The sequence below is a fragment of the Pteropus medius genome, unplaced genomic scaffold (genome assembly GCF_902729225.1).
Source record: "Pteropus medius unplaced genomic scaffold, Ma_sr-lr_union100, whole genome shotgun sequence".
Lineage (NCBI taxonomy): Eukaryota > Metazoa > Chordata > Mammalia > Chiroptera > Pteropodidae > Pteropus > Pteropus medius.
Genome location: NW_024352004.1, coordinates 1,167,447 through 1,182,338, shown reverse-complemented (window position 1 = coordinate 1,182,338; position 14,892 = coordinate 1,167,447). Strand labels below are relative to the sequence as shown.

Sequence of the window (14,892 nt, the reverse complement as noted above, 5' to 3'; positions counted from 1 at the left end):
TTATAACTCTCCTAATAAGGTGGGGAGTACTGTAAACAAAGTACACTTGATATGCTTGAGTTTTACAATCATTAGCCCCATTTAAGTGGAAAAAATGAAGGCAAGAAATCACACGACTATAAGGATACTCAACATAGAATGAGGGTGGCGCCTCAGGCACGTGGACGAGCTGATGCCTGTAATGTGGTACTTTCTATGGGCTGACTCACAGAAACAAAAGAATCCTTCACTTGGACTTGACTGGCCATGGACCTGAAAGGCAGACTGGTCAGATGCTCAGAGACCACTCTTCCAGAGAGCTTCACACCACACACTGCATAGAAGCCACGTCCAGAAGAAACAGCACTGAGTCTTGCTGCGCCTTCTGAGAACATCAGGGCTCCTGTGAGCACCTGTGTGGCTTTCTCAGGAGCTTCTGAAAATAAAACTGCAGCGCTTTCTATACTTACAGGTAGAGAAATTGAGGCAAATAACAAAGAATAACTGGATTGAAGAGGAACAGAAGCCCGTTGCCTAATTCACCTCATCCCCAGGTTCCCACTGTCTATGAAGAATGGAGCTAAGTTACCCATTTGCAAATCCCTAATAAAAAAATAAAATCAAACCGAAACCCCAAAAACCCATCTGACGACTGGACCACGACCTCTGACAGTCACCACAAAATGCCTCTCTGGGCATTTCATTCAGAGGCAGAATATGTGGCTCTCTGAGTTCTTCCTTTTCCCGGAGTTGTGTGTGGCTGTGGCGGGGGCAGAGTGGAAGGTGGGGGAGAGTGGTCACTGGGACTGGTTACTAGGAATGCCCTTGGAAGAGGATGTGACCCAAAGCCTCCCTGGAGTGTTTAGCCATGTGAGCCTGGGACCTGGGTGACCCGGACAGCCCGACAGACAAGGTGGATGGGTTGGGACAGTGTTCTGGAATAGTGCCGGCCTGCCGTTTCATGACTCACAACTGTCTAGGCAGTGCTTTGCTTTCTATCCACCGTAGGGGCACACCTCAGCTTACTTCTGGATTGTGACTAAGTTATCCAGGAACTACATCTGCTCCAGAACAGAGCTTCTGAAACTTTCGAAGTGGACACAAATCCCCTGAAAGTTCTGATTCCGCAGGTCTGAAGTGGGGCCTGAGATGCTGCAATTCTACAAGCTCTTAAGCGAGGCCCATTCTGCTGGTCGGAGAACAACACTTCAAGCTGTATGGCTCTGTACTACATACTCCCTACCCCTGGAGCAGACGAATCTCCTTGGGCACAGCTGTCCCTCTTCCCTCACCAGTCCTTGGCCCTGCCCCGCCCTCCTCCTCCGCACCAAACACACTGTCAAGCCGAACTGTGTTCTGGAGGGGAGCAGTAACACGAACAACCTGAAGGTCACTGACATTTGGTGTTGGAACATATTTTTTTCAACATACTCACTTTCCCAGTCACAAAGAAAATAGGAGTTGGGCTATCAATGAGCCCAGAATCATGATGCAACTGCTCCAGAAACTTTTTGTCAACAGCAACTCTCTTAAGTTAGCCATCAAGGTTAGCTGTGGCTTGTTCTCAGCAGGCATCTCTAACTCTGCTATATCTAGTCTCTTCTGGAACTCTTTCGGATTTTCTGCCTGTCCCACCCTTTAAGAGTTCATTGTAGTTTTTTTTAAGGGGTGCCAGCCAAACCTGCATATGGTATTCCAGATGCTGAACCATCACTGTTAAGCGAAATGTCAAATTATTTCGCATTTAGTAAGCGTGCGCTGGCAAGAGACAAGGGGAAGAGGCTGGGGACTTGGCCCATTCCAGGATTATGCATTTGCCCAGATAAACAAGGCAGTCTCTCTATAAAAATCTATGTGGGAAGCCAGACCCACGGGCAGACATCCCCACTCATCAAGTGCCAGTGCACTGTTTTTCTTTGTAGATTCATATTGGATGATGATAAACTTTGAAGAACCATTATTTATTCTCAGTGTGTGTTACGGTGCAATGATGAAGTCCCTGAACAATAATCTTTTCTGTACTGCATTTTAAAGACTATCCTCTCAAAATAACCACCGAGGAACTCCGGGACGCTATTGCTCTCTCACAAATTCAGTGTGGAACCCTTAGCATGGCTAAGGCACATACGCCCCTTGCCTTCCCTGCCCTTGCTTGAGGAAGAAAGCATATACATACCCAGTTTGGGGACGGGCTGTGTGTCCCAGAACTGGTAGCTTCGCTTGCTAGCCTCCTCCATTGTTTTGGCAGGTCCCTGACCCACTGAAAATAGTTCAATGGCCTTCTGTATTTCCTGGATCCTCTCTGCTGGCAAAGAGTTCATCTGAATGAGACAAAGTTAGGGAGAGAAAAGGCCCATTATGTTAATAAGCACTTTTGATTAATTGCAGGTTCAAGAGTTAAAGGTACAACTCAAAGAAGGGGTGTGGTTCCTGCCCTAATCCCAGAGGTTACATATCATATGACAACTGGAAAAAGTTATTGATGATGAGCAATCTGGTGGGTGGGTACTTCCTACAGGATTTCTCCCCGTTTTGTGATGTTCGATGGTAAAAGTAATACATGCTCAGTGTAAAATTCCAAACAGTGTAGAAATGTATAATATGTAAAAATCCAACCAGTGCAGAAATGTATAATATGTAAAAATCCAACAATCCCATCCCTCAAATACCATCCTCAAATACCATGTCAGCAACAATCATAATTTGGGAGATAGACTGAGAAGAGGCAAATATAATTTCAGACTTTTTTACATGCAAGTTCCAAACACACACAATTTCGAAAACTAAAATTGGATCGTATAGTATTATTCCACAAACTGCTCTTCTTTAAACGCTATGTCTTAAAGATCTTTCTATGTGGCTGAAGAGACTTGCCCATTCTAACAACTGAGTCCACTGTGGATCACAGTGAATGGATCACAGTGAATTTAGACAACCCCCTACCAATGTGCATTTTGGTGGTTTTGTTCTTCAGTGTTACAAACAATGCTGTAATGAACTTTCTTGTACATCTATTTTTGTTTACTGGGATATGTATTTTTGCAGGATAAAGTCTGAGAAAGGAGGCTTCCTGAGTCAAAGGATATGCACATTTCAAATTATAATGTATACTGTCAACTTGCTCTCTAAAGAGTATCAGTTAATAACCCAATGAAGAATGCATGAGAGCATGCGTTTCTCCACTCTCATCATTCGATTTACCAAATCTTAATATCTGCCAATTTAGGAGAAAAAAATATACATATTGCTCTCATTTTCATTTCTTTCATTGAGTTTAACCATCTTTTCATACACTGATTGAACGTTTATATTTTTTCTTTGTAAACTGCCTACTCATTTCATTATTTTAAATGGACTGATTCACATATTACAAATATTTTCTCAGTTTATTATTTGTTTTGACTTTTACAGAGAAATTCGAATTTGTCAATTTTTCTTTATGGCTTCTGGGTCTTACGTCAGGCTTATGACTATAAAAATAACCATAATTTCTTCTACTTTACTATGTTTTTTCTTCATTTAGATTGTAAAGGAAAGGAAGACTATAAATCAATATGTTTACATTGCTTATTCCTGGGAGGTAGGACTATAAGTGATTCTAGTTTTGGTTTTCTTCCTCTTGCTGGTTTTTTCTAAATTCTCTTCAATAAACAGCATCACTCTCATAGAAGAAAATGGAAGGGCTATGTAAATGGTATTTTGTTAAAATTTTCTAATTTTGGACTGAACCATTTTGATATAGGCTTGAGCTCAAATACTCACCCCCAGACAAACAAACAAAAATCCTCAAAGCCAAAGTATGAGCTTGGGCTGGAATTCCTGATTGAAAGACTAAAGTAAGCCAACTCTCTCATCTTTAAAAATGGGAATACCCCTACCTACCCTGAAAGGATGTAGAAGGTTTGGGGTTAATTTAAATGAAGTGCCTAGCGAGAACCTAGCCAACATGGTGGTCAATAACGATGGGTTTTTTTTTAATAGTGAGCTTGATATTGAAAATAGTAAAACATTACTTGAAGCCATTTCTCAATAAGACAGAAGATTTGAGTCGGAGCATACCATTTGAAGGATACAGCAAAGTATGGGTAGACTGAGACCGGATTTCTGCGAGGCTTATAAGCTGTTTTGGAGGCAATTCTAAAAGAGGAATTATGGATATGTTTTGAGCTTCCCCAGGGCCTGCTTTAAAGAGGATAGCACTTTACTGAAATAAAAGGTTTTTCTTTTTTTAAAATGTTGTTTTATTTACGAAACAAAACCAACCTCACCCACACTCCGGGTTTCATGTCAGTGTGTCAGTCCCAGGTCCTAAGCTCTAGGCCAGTAGTTCTCAACTAGTGGAACTCAGAAATTGACTCTGGGACTCAGAGTTTTCATTTCAATGACTGCGGCATTACGAGAATGTTTGCAATATATAAAGGTCTGCCTTAAAAAGGACAGGGCTTATATTCCCACAGTGGTGGAGACTTAAGACGGAAAAGGCTGAGAACCGCTGCTCTAGGCGACAGTGGCTAGCACAACGTAGTATCCAGCACCTCGCACAGCATCGCACGTAGTTATGTACCTGTGCACTCTGAGGGGACACCAATGTCTAACCAGCTGTGTCTTTTACGGCTTGATAGCAGATTCATCTAGTCTAGGGCAGCGGAGGGCAGCCCAGGGATCCAACTCCTCCATCTTGAAGTAACAGCAGTGGAGACTGTTAATCTAAATTGTTCCTATACATTTACCCCGAAACTCTGTCTTCTGAAAAAGTGACTCTTGGTCACAAGAAAACAGAGCCTCCTTGTTACCTTCACAGGCTGATCCTGGGCTGAATCTGTCTCGCTGCCTTTCTCTTTCTTCTTTTTTTGTTTCTTTTTCTTCTTTTTGGCTCCAGTGTCATTGGCTGGACTCAAACCACTGTAAGACAAGTAAATACTGATGCAGGGTTTTTAAAAAATCATCTGTTTTGGGCTACACGGACAAAGAGCTTTCTGTAGAGCCAGACCTTCCCTTAATCAAGCCTGTTGGCTTCAGAAGCAGACTAGAGAATCCAGGTTCCCAGAAGGGGCATTTAGAAGACACCAGAAAACACAGCTCTCCCAACTCCCACCAGCTCCCAGGGAGGGAGCACTGGACAAGGAATGCCCTACTTGTTTGAAAGGAACTTTTCTATTCTTGCTTTTATTTTATGTGTTATTTTCTTTAGATTGCCAGGTTGCTGGTACCAAAGGCAAATGATAATTATTAACGGGGCATTCATACCACCAATACATGCTTAGCATCCTGAATTTAAAAGGATGACAACCTAAAATGGTCTTTATGGCAACCCTTCCTCACCCCACTCCCACCCTCCCAATGCATTATTAGGTTTTAATGAGTTTCTCTAGCTAACTCTAAAGCACAAAGCAGTATTGGAAAGGGAAGAAGGAAGGTGGAAAAAAGGCAGTTTAAAGTTGCTGTGCTCTATATCCAAAATAGTCAATCAGGAGAAATGCCAAAATCAGTCCTGCAGGATCGAGGACTGCTGTCGTAGGCTCAGACTGGGTGATCAACACAGGCAAAACCCAGCACAACAGTGAAACATCCAGCTACTCCTGACACTAAGAGATTACACGAAACGTGTGTGTGTGTGTGTGTGTGTGTGTGAATATGGTAATAGGGACTTCCACAAGCTGCTTTTCCTCTGCATGACATACCCAATGAATGCAGCAAAAAGTTTCTTAGCCACATTTCTACAATCTCTCATCATTTTCTGTATTGTCTCTCAATATCTTTATTGAGACACATATCATATATTATACTGGGTTTGACATTTTCCATTCATTAGCTCCCAAATGTTTCCCCCCAATTCTTGTTGATTTTAGGATAATAATTTGATTCCGGGTTTCCTTCATTTTAATGATGAATTTTAAGGTTCATCTTGTAGCCTGCTTTCATAATTATTGTTGTTGTTGGTTTCTGCCATGTCTAAATTGATACTGGCATTGTCAGTCTGGGAGCAATGTCTGATATCACTCTGCTATACTCCCTGGAATTCTTCCATTAAAAAGTCAAAATTAGGAGTCCAATCTGAGAGCACAGTAAACCCTAATCTGCAGGATCAGCTAAACTCAGCGTATTGTTTTACCTGTATATTCTAGATAACCAATTTTCAAAGAATAAAACAGTCAAACGCATTTTCCATACCATTATGGCAAATATCATTTAAGCTTTATTTTATAATTCAGAAAGCCTTCAAGGTCTTACACGTGTTGGGGTTATTATGAATATCAATTCTCTCATAGCAAGTGGTATGTGTTGGGAGGAGGCAATCTGTAACCACATGCTGCCATTTCCTGCTGTAGAATATCTTCAGGCTAATCTCTTCCTGGTCCAGGTAGGAGCATTCACATCCAGACTTCGTGACCTTACACATGGACTAAAGTTACCTCTAGCCTGTACTGGATCTTCCTGACTTCACAATCTTTCTGCAACATCTTGAACTCTATACAGCTATGGGACTCACCTCTGTGAAAATGACTTTCTTCATGTCCCTTCCATGCCTGAAAGTGACAGCAGCTTCTTAGCCTGGAAGAGATCAAACCCGACTTTTCCCTAGGCCCATGACACTCAGTTCCCATCTAGCTCACCCATCCAGCTGTGCCTGCACCCATCTGGCTAGGCCTCTCATCAGGTTCCTCACGCAGAGACTGTGAAGTCAGGGAGGTCCAGTCAAGGCTGGAGGTCATTTTAGTCCAAACGTAAGGTCATGAAGTCCAGACGCAAGTGCACCCCCTAGGTATTATATTAATGAGACACGGAAGGCATAATATGGAAGGATGACCGCTAATAAGGTAAACGCCTTAAAACCGATGCTCAGCAAAACCACCAAGGCCATGGCAAAGAACTGGAACCATAAAGTCATTTATGGCCAGAAGATAATTTTTTTCTCTTAATAACTCAATTTTGTTATCACGTGCAGGCCCGTTTGCAGCCTATGACAACTCTATGTGGGTTTCTTATTCTAGAGATAGTCTCACTCCAGTCTGAGGATTATACGCAGCATCATAAGGTTTAAAAACTAGCGATGTTAGGAGACAACCAGTGCTCCGCTGTTGATACAATTTATAAATCCTTATTCATTTCAGCTTATGGAATGAATTCTCTGGTCCCTGTATATGAATTACCATAAGAATTGTTTATACAATTCTATAGAAAAAAATTTTTTAAGCCATGGTAAAGAATTGCTACATAGTAATCAATTGGTTACTTACTAAATATAATTTCACCTAAAGAAAATAGAAGAAATTACTTCCTCCTACTTTAGACATCTTTACAAGTATGCAAAATCACTAAAAAACTACCTTCCTGCCTTTGCTCTCACTACTCAGTAGAGACACTTCTGTGTAGCCTTCTCCTCAAGGACTCCTTTTTTATAGAAGGACCTTGGGCTGAACTTTTGTTCTGTTTTATGATTAATACAAGTGCCTGGCAAACTCCAAGACGCAAACTAAAACCACAGAGCTAATTTCATTTTCCTTGTATCGGCTTGAATTTGCACATGTAGCTACTGAGCAACAATCCTGTTTCAACTTGTACATCAAGCATACAGAGACAGCTGAAGAACAAAGGGGAGCTTAAAAAAAAGTCATTTTTACTGAGCTACCAGGTACTGAGCCACATCCAAGAGAAGACATTATCAGCTCTCCACGGTATTATAAGTCAACACCCCAAACAGGAAGACAACTGACTCAGAGAAGAGACTTCCAAGGAGCCCACCCACTAGGGGCAGCTTTCCAGGTGATTACGACTGTTCATAAGAAGCAAGTTCAGAGGCCTTGAGAGTAGGTCTTCAAGAAGCATCCTAGGAAGCCAATACTATTTCACTCAAGAATGGCCTCCATTTAGATTTGGGGAGAACCAAACCAGAGGACCCCACAGAAGCCAGGGCTAGTCTTTCTCTAAGACTTTAGCACTGTTTTGAAAGGGACCTGAAGTCCATACCCACTGGGTAGGGGTCCCCATCGTGCTGGGATTCTGCAAATTCAAAGAGAAATCTCTTGAGTTCTCTAAGCCTGCCAGTCACCATCATATACTCCAAAAAGACCGGCCAGAACCTTGGAATACTGCAAGCCAAAGTCTAACTCTGGTTCATTTCATGCCAAAATAATGAACAGAGAATTAGTGAAATTTGCCTTCTTTCTTGGGAGGGGGGTGCGGTGTGTGCCTGCAATGGAATGGGAGTTCACATAAAAAAACTGAATTTTATATTCTAAAGTAAAGTTGATCGACCCAAGTCATTAATGAATAACCTAGCAAATATGGGATGAATTAACAGAATGATAGACCCAGAAACAGGAAAGAAAAGCAATCAAGAAATGTCATTTTTTTCACAAATGCCAAAATATTCTAATTTCAAACGTGTAAGAAATCTTATGGATGCTCTGTTAGAAAGTCAGGGCAGGGGGAGGAGATGAAAAATGAACCCCAGGACTTATATCTAGAAACAGAATGCAGAGTCAGAGAACATGGGTGGGCGGGAGGAAAGGGCGAACTGAGAGATGAGCAACGGGAGCAGCAAACTTCCAGATGACATGAGCCGCCGGTGAGGGTCTGTATGTGGGCCTCCTCTCAGTTCCACTGGGTGACAGAATTCACTCAACGGCGTGTGGCTGAGGAACAGAAAGCTGTTATTGTGCGCGCTAAACAACCAGAGCTGGAAGGAATCTCTGGGCTAGCTGGCTTAACCTGTTGTTCACAGAAGCAGAAACCAAGGCCCAGGCAAGGTGGTTCATCAACTAACCAACAAGTACCCTGTGACAAGCCACCAATCTCCAAAGACTTAGCCCATTCCTCCCCCAACACCAGAGTCTCATTCCCTGTTGAGAATTTACCTGAGAATCTCTAAAGCCAAAAAGAACAGTTTGATCACACTGGGCCTTAAAATAAATTTTTCTGTATCAGAGGAGCAGGTGTTAAAGGCAATGAGGAGAGTTAGCCATGTTCTATCCAGAAAGCCTCCCTCCTCTGCCCATTCTAGCTCTCCTTGATGTCTAAAATTACGATCTCTCAAACAATGTAATGCTTTATATATAATAATGTGCTGCTTCCTGGCTTCCCAATGACATTAAAAATTTCCTACGTATAGGGACCACATCTTAAACAGCTGTTTCCCACAGCACACAGTGAAGAGTTCAACAAATATGTGCTTGACTAATGCTTCCCAGGCATAATAGACTAAAATAAAACTCCGAAAAGCTAGAGCCCGCAGAGGGTCAGAAAATATCTTCAGTAATATTTCCATAGGACAGCTGTGCTAATAGTCTATGCACGCAGAGCACATGCTGTGCTCCTTAAGGCCACTGATTAAGATTTTAAATTACCAACTTTATTATTTGTTGTCTTCTCCCTCCTTAGGACCTATTCCTTTAAGAGTGACAACAACAAAAAGCTCCAGTATAAACTACAAATGATTCCCATGTCTTAAACACAGACTACAGGTTTAGTTTTGATTATAAAATCAACAGAAAGAAAGAGTTCAGAAAATAAAATTTACAACTTTTGGTCACTTGTTTTCCACCTCTAAAAACTGAAAGTTAATTCTTTGGGCTAAAATTCAAAATTTCCAGGGAAACTTAGTAAATAAATCCTAGTCTATAATATCCTTTTGATTTCACTTTTAGACATAAAAAAATCCTTGTGCAGATCAATTTACTCATGATTTATGAAACATTCACCAGCAATCTTATTAGTACTCAGAAGGCCCAAAGAGGGGTGAATGACATGGCATTTACATGGGAGCCCAGGTAGAGACCACATGGCATGAATCAGCATAAGCTGCCTATCCTCTGTACTGCTGTGCCTGCAGGATCACTTAATGCAATACCCCAAACTGCAAATTTCCACCAATCAGTTATTTACATAAAAAACTGCTTGGAAATCCTAAATGACAGAAAAAATGAAAACACTTTAGTAAGAACAAAAAGATACCGTAGGAGGCCTGTAAAAAGGACAGCAGGTTGTGGGAAGGAATTACAAAAGATTGCTTTTACGTTTACCCTCTGCCCTCCCTGAGATAGTCAGCCAGTTTTGAGAGTGAACAAGCAATTCCTGTCATGGAAGAAAACGGGTTTTTTAGGGGTCATAAAAGCTCTGACATACTCAATAGTTTGAAATGGGAATGAGACAGAGGTGTAAATTCCACATCCTCTAGGTTGGTTTGGTGGGCTAGACTGTAACCTGACAACTCCAAAGTCAAATCAAATGCTGTTCAGAGACCATTTTCGGCAATTTTCTGAGCAATGAATGACTCAATGCTGGCAGCAATTTCACACACTAGAATGACCTCTAGAAAGATACTGGTCTATCAAGGAGAGTTTAAAAAGGCCAGTCACCTCCATCACCAACTGGATTCCTAGTTAGGGAAAGGCCATGGGTTACTAAATGAATCCAAAAACTGGACTCACACTCCCAGAGAGTCAGGATGTAGAAGTCAATGCAGTAGGGAAAAGAAAAATCCAGTAAGTTTAGAATGTGTCCTTCAGGGTGTCAAAAGGAGAGGTGGAGATGCAAATCCCAAGCCTCATTACAAAAGCTAAATCAGTTACAAGTGAAGTCAAGCTGAGATAATCCATGCAAAGGGCTTAGCACAGTGCCCAACACATTGTAACAGCCAGAGATAACATTTACTGAACACTTAACAGTGAATCCTCCTCAGCTGCCTCTCAAAGTTAACAGCAGCAGAAAAATTTTTGAAGCAAGGACTGATCCTGTTAAAGAATTTTAGTTTCTTCCTTCCTTTCTTTCCTTTTTTTTTTTTGGTGCTCTCAATTGAAAACACCATGTTTTGTGTGCCTTAACTGCAACAATCCAAAGAGTACCTTCCTCGAGGAACTAGAAGAGAGGCTTGTAGGGTAGAGATTTCAAATAAAAGGTTAGAGAGGGAGCATTCAAGAAGCATCATCCTAAAGTTATGAAATCTACAAAATCTATGGTCCCAAAATCTACAAACTCCACAGCGAAAGAGTTAACTGTAGACTTAATAAAGCTGGAAAATCTTTGAGTGAGCACATTAAACAATGTGAAAAATCAGCAAAACTGGTTTGCCATGAGCAGCAGTCTCCCTGAAATAGGCTCTCATTTACTTTTCATTTCTTCTGCTTTCCAGTCTCTTCTCTTTGAAGCAGCTCTTGATTAGTTTCTTTTTAATTGCCACTTAATTGGGAAATAAAATTAGAATACTTATTTGATATCAGTGATGAGGTTTCTCTTTTCATTTCTGCTTTGATCTAGTTTTGAAAAACCAAAAGCTGAAGGGAGAAATTAAGAACTAAAAAGATTTCTTCTTTCCAAGAGCTAGATGCAGCTATAAACCACCAAGTAAATATGGAAAGAACCATTCTTGGAGAATGTGAAGAATACAAAAGCAAGTAAGGAGAGCCTATGGAATTCCTTTCAAAAAGACCTTTCTTTTAAGTTTTTTCATAAGGGATAATATCTCATGATTAAGAAGAGAGGAAAACTTAAAGGAACCCATCTTAACCTGTCCCTAGAGTAAGAAAACAGGGCAGAAAAGAGACATTCCTTATCAAAAGGGTCTTGACCAATGGCTTACCAGCATCTCAGTGGTATCGATGACATTGCAAAATAAATTCCGAAAGAATCCTAGGAACAAAAGTCTAAATTTTTTTCCTGTTCTAGAACACCCAGGTAAACTTTACTTGCTTGGTATCTCAAAATTAAAATCAGCCAGCTAATAAGATTTCTTCTGTAGTGATATTTCTGGGGAAAGCCTTTCACTAAAAACAAGCAGATTAAACCATATTGATGAATCATGAACTGCAAAAGGATGCAGCATAAAGATACCTTAGTGTGACTCTCCTCTCAATTGCTCAGGGTAACTTATGTCAGGCAAGTAACTGGGGTAAAAATGCTGCCTTCCTTTCCTCTGTTCAGTAGATATTTAAAAAAAAAGAATAGCTGATAGAAAAACACATATATATACACACACATAGATGCATATACTACATACGTATGCATGTACACGTGATTATATGCACATATAAAATTTGTACTCACCAAATGTTTAATTATGGAAGAAACACATAACAAGTCAAGAACTAAACTTATACACAAAGAAACATAAGAAACTAGCAGAACTGTACTTCCTATGGTTCCAGTGCATGAATGTAGCTCATTTCATTAGTGTAAAGAGCACTGTGAGCCCATCTTGAAAGAAAGGTCTGAGAAAAGGGTTAGTTTGAACTATCATAAACTAATTGCATATCATACTTTAGAATCATTATCATTAAAAGGAACAATTCCCCTTATATAACTTCAAAAACATTCTAAATATAAGTAAAGACAAGAAAATTTTCAATAAGCCAAAAAGCAGTGGAAAGCTTCCACAGAAAATTGGAGGATCCTTGATTTCTGTACGTATTTCAGAAAAACTATTGCAAAGCTTACAATGAGACTTATTTGGGGGAAAGAAAATATATATTTAAGAAAAATCTGACATCCTTCCTCTCAGTGAAGAGAAATGAAACTCCACTAATATTGGGCTAAGAACTTTAATCATTCACTCATGCAGCAAATATTCATTAATGCTAAGTGTGAGGCATCTCAAAAGACATGAACCCTGTTCTCAGGCACCTTACCTTACAGTCAGGTGAGGCAGGGAATGGACACATGTCATTTAACTACTGTTATGATAAAAGCTACAGAAAACATGGTATATGATAAGGGCAGGGAGGCAAACTGGGGGAAGGAGGACATAGAAGATTTGAAGTAAGGAGCGAAGAAGACAGAACTCCAGATGTCATCTTATTTAATCCCTACAACTGGAGATAAAGTAACTTTCCCAGTGTCACAGAACAATATTAAGCGTCAGAACCAGGCTTTGAACCCAGGCTTGAATAGCTCCAGAGTCTATGCTTTTCTCACTGTGCCATACAGATTCTGCCCAAATCCATTTCCTCTGACAATTAATGCTAAAATGTTGACTCTACCTCAGAATCAAAATACCAGAACTAGACTCTGCCCCCCAGGCTGGGTTCTCCGTTTTTCACCAGCCATCTACTAATTTATTTATTATAAAGAGCTCTAGATTCAGGATGCTAACAAACTTAATCTGTATACCTGGACCATAACCGTGAACAAAAACAACAACAACCAAAAAAAAAAAAAATCAAAGTTTTTTTTTTTTTAAGTTACCATTTTGTTGTACTATAAATGAAACATAGAACTTTCTGCCAAGCAGTTTTGCAACATGATTCACAGATTATAGGGAACAAAACCAATTAAAGACCTATAGACTCTGGTCAGGGCAACAGTTTAGCAAAGAAAAAGAAAAGTAACTACACAGAGAGCAAAGAAGCAGCTATACTTTCACTTCTGAAATGACTTCTAATTCAACAACTCCCATCTATGATTGAGAGCTCTACTCAGTAGGGCTGCACTTTCCCTTCTTCCTGTTTCTCCTGTTTCCTCTTTCTCGGTGCTTTCATTTTTTGGAATCTCAAACGTCGTCAAAATAAGGCTTTCATTACATTAGATCTGTTGTGAGTTATGGCAAAAGAACACAATTTTATACACCCAGATCTGACAAGCTTCCTTTTCCTTTATATTTCTTGTCATTTTCAATGCTGATTGAAGAACATAAAAGCCAAGTCTTTTAACGTAAAGATTCATCACAGGCAGATTACAAACCATTTAAATAATCCTATACTCTCCCATCTCTACGAGGTAGCAGAATTTATTTTAAAGTTTATCCAAAGACTTCAACCTTTTATCTCCAGGACTACCATCAATACTGCAAATGACAAGATGACTATAAAAAATCAGATCACAGGCTCGGTCAAAGTTATATATCCAAAACTGACCCTCATGACTTTCCTTTACAGATACAGATAGGGAGAGTGAGTGTCAGCCACTGTAACACTATGAAGAAAGAGGAATGACAGGCTTACAAGAATGAAAACTGATTTGGAAATAGAACTCAACATTCAAATGCCTAATGCATTTCCTCTGCCAGAGGAACAATACTTACTAGTAAGCAAGATCCGAAAGTACAGGGCATGCAATATTAAACCCACCTCCAAACACTGACCAAGAAGGACCATCACTCAACATCTTGAAGCTTGAGGCTACTTCTCGCAAAGTTAACAGAGCAAAGATGCTGGAAGACCTAATTATATATTGTTCAGGAAACGTATGGATTATTTGGAGCAACGGACACCATATACATCAAAACATTATACGGTAATTACGTAGGGTTTATAAGGTGTTTATATTTTGAGATCCTCTGGTAGTGACATTTTACAACATAATTATGGTTTGTATAGCCTGGTGAATTTCCTCATTGAAGCGAAATGTTTTATCATTCGTTTATTGCTAATCACGTTGTTCATACACCACCACTAACAACGTCCCCTTTGAACTTTAGTGTTATATTGGCCGTGTTGTGCCATCGAAAACCATTGTCCAACAAGCTCTTCCCCCCGGAAGCGCCTGAAGCACACGACTGTGGAACGTTACACAGAAGAACTTTATAATAAAAGTACTGAATGTCTCCGGCCCTTAATATACTGAGCACCCACCCCAGTAAATGACAAAGACAGCAACCAATCGCCAGGCAGGACTCCAACATCTCAGCCAATAAGAATTTGGGGGTGGGGTTACGCTAAGCTCCCGGTGACTTCCCCGCACCCCAGAGACCCAGGTTGTAGGAGACTGGATGGGAATTGGACTCCGAGGATCTTGTTACCCCCGGTTGTAGCTGTTGTCCTCCTCGTTCTCGCAATCGCTGCAGTGCTCATGGCCGTTTCCGTTCCCTTCCATCATGTGCGGCCGCGGAGGTGCCGGCGACTTCACTGCTGTCTCACTCTCGTCCGCCATCTTGAGTTACAAGAGCCGGCCTCCGCGCCTCGTTACATGGGGGGGTTCCTA

General features: G+C 40.7%; 1 protein-coding gene across 3 annotated transcripts in view; it reads right to left on the bottom strand.

Annotated features, from left to right (window-relative positions):
• The window catches only part of NMT1 (N-myristoyltransferase 1), a 30,198-nt gene extending 15,321 nt beyond the window's left edge, over nucleotides 1-14,877 (bottom strand). Inside the window, exons 1-4 of one of the 3 annotated variants that reach the window (XM_039846768.1) lie at nucleotides 14,711-14,840; nucleotides 6,470-6,531; nucleotides 4,773-4,881; nucleotides 2,156-2,300 (exon numbers count right to left, since the gene is read on the bottom strand). In XM_039846768.1, the coding sequence (XP_039702702.1) occupies nucleotides 2,156-2,300 (145 nt within the window). In that variant the 5' untranslated portion in view covers nucleotides 4,773-4,881; nucleotides 6,470-6,531; nucleotides 14,711-14,840. Of the gene's footprint in view, nucleotides 1-2,155; nucleotides 2,301-4,772; nucleotides 4,900-6,469; nucleotides 6,532-14,710 lie in introns of all 3 variants that reach the window. The other 2 variants (XM_039846766.1, XM_039846767.1) reach the window with 2 other exon arrangements.
• Nucleotides 14,878-14,892: the final 15 nt, after the last annotated feature.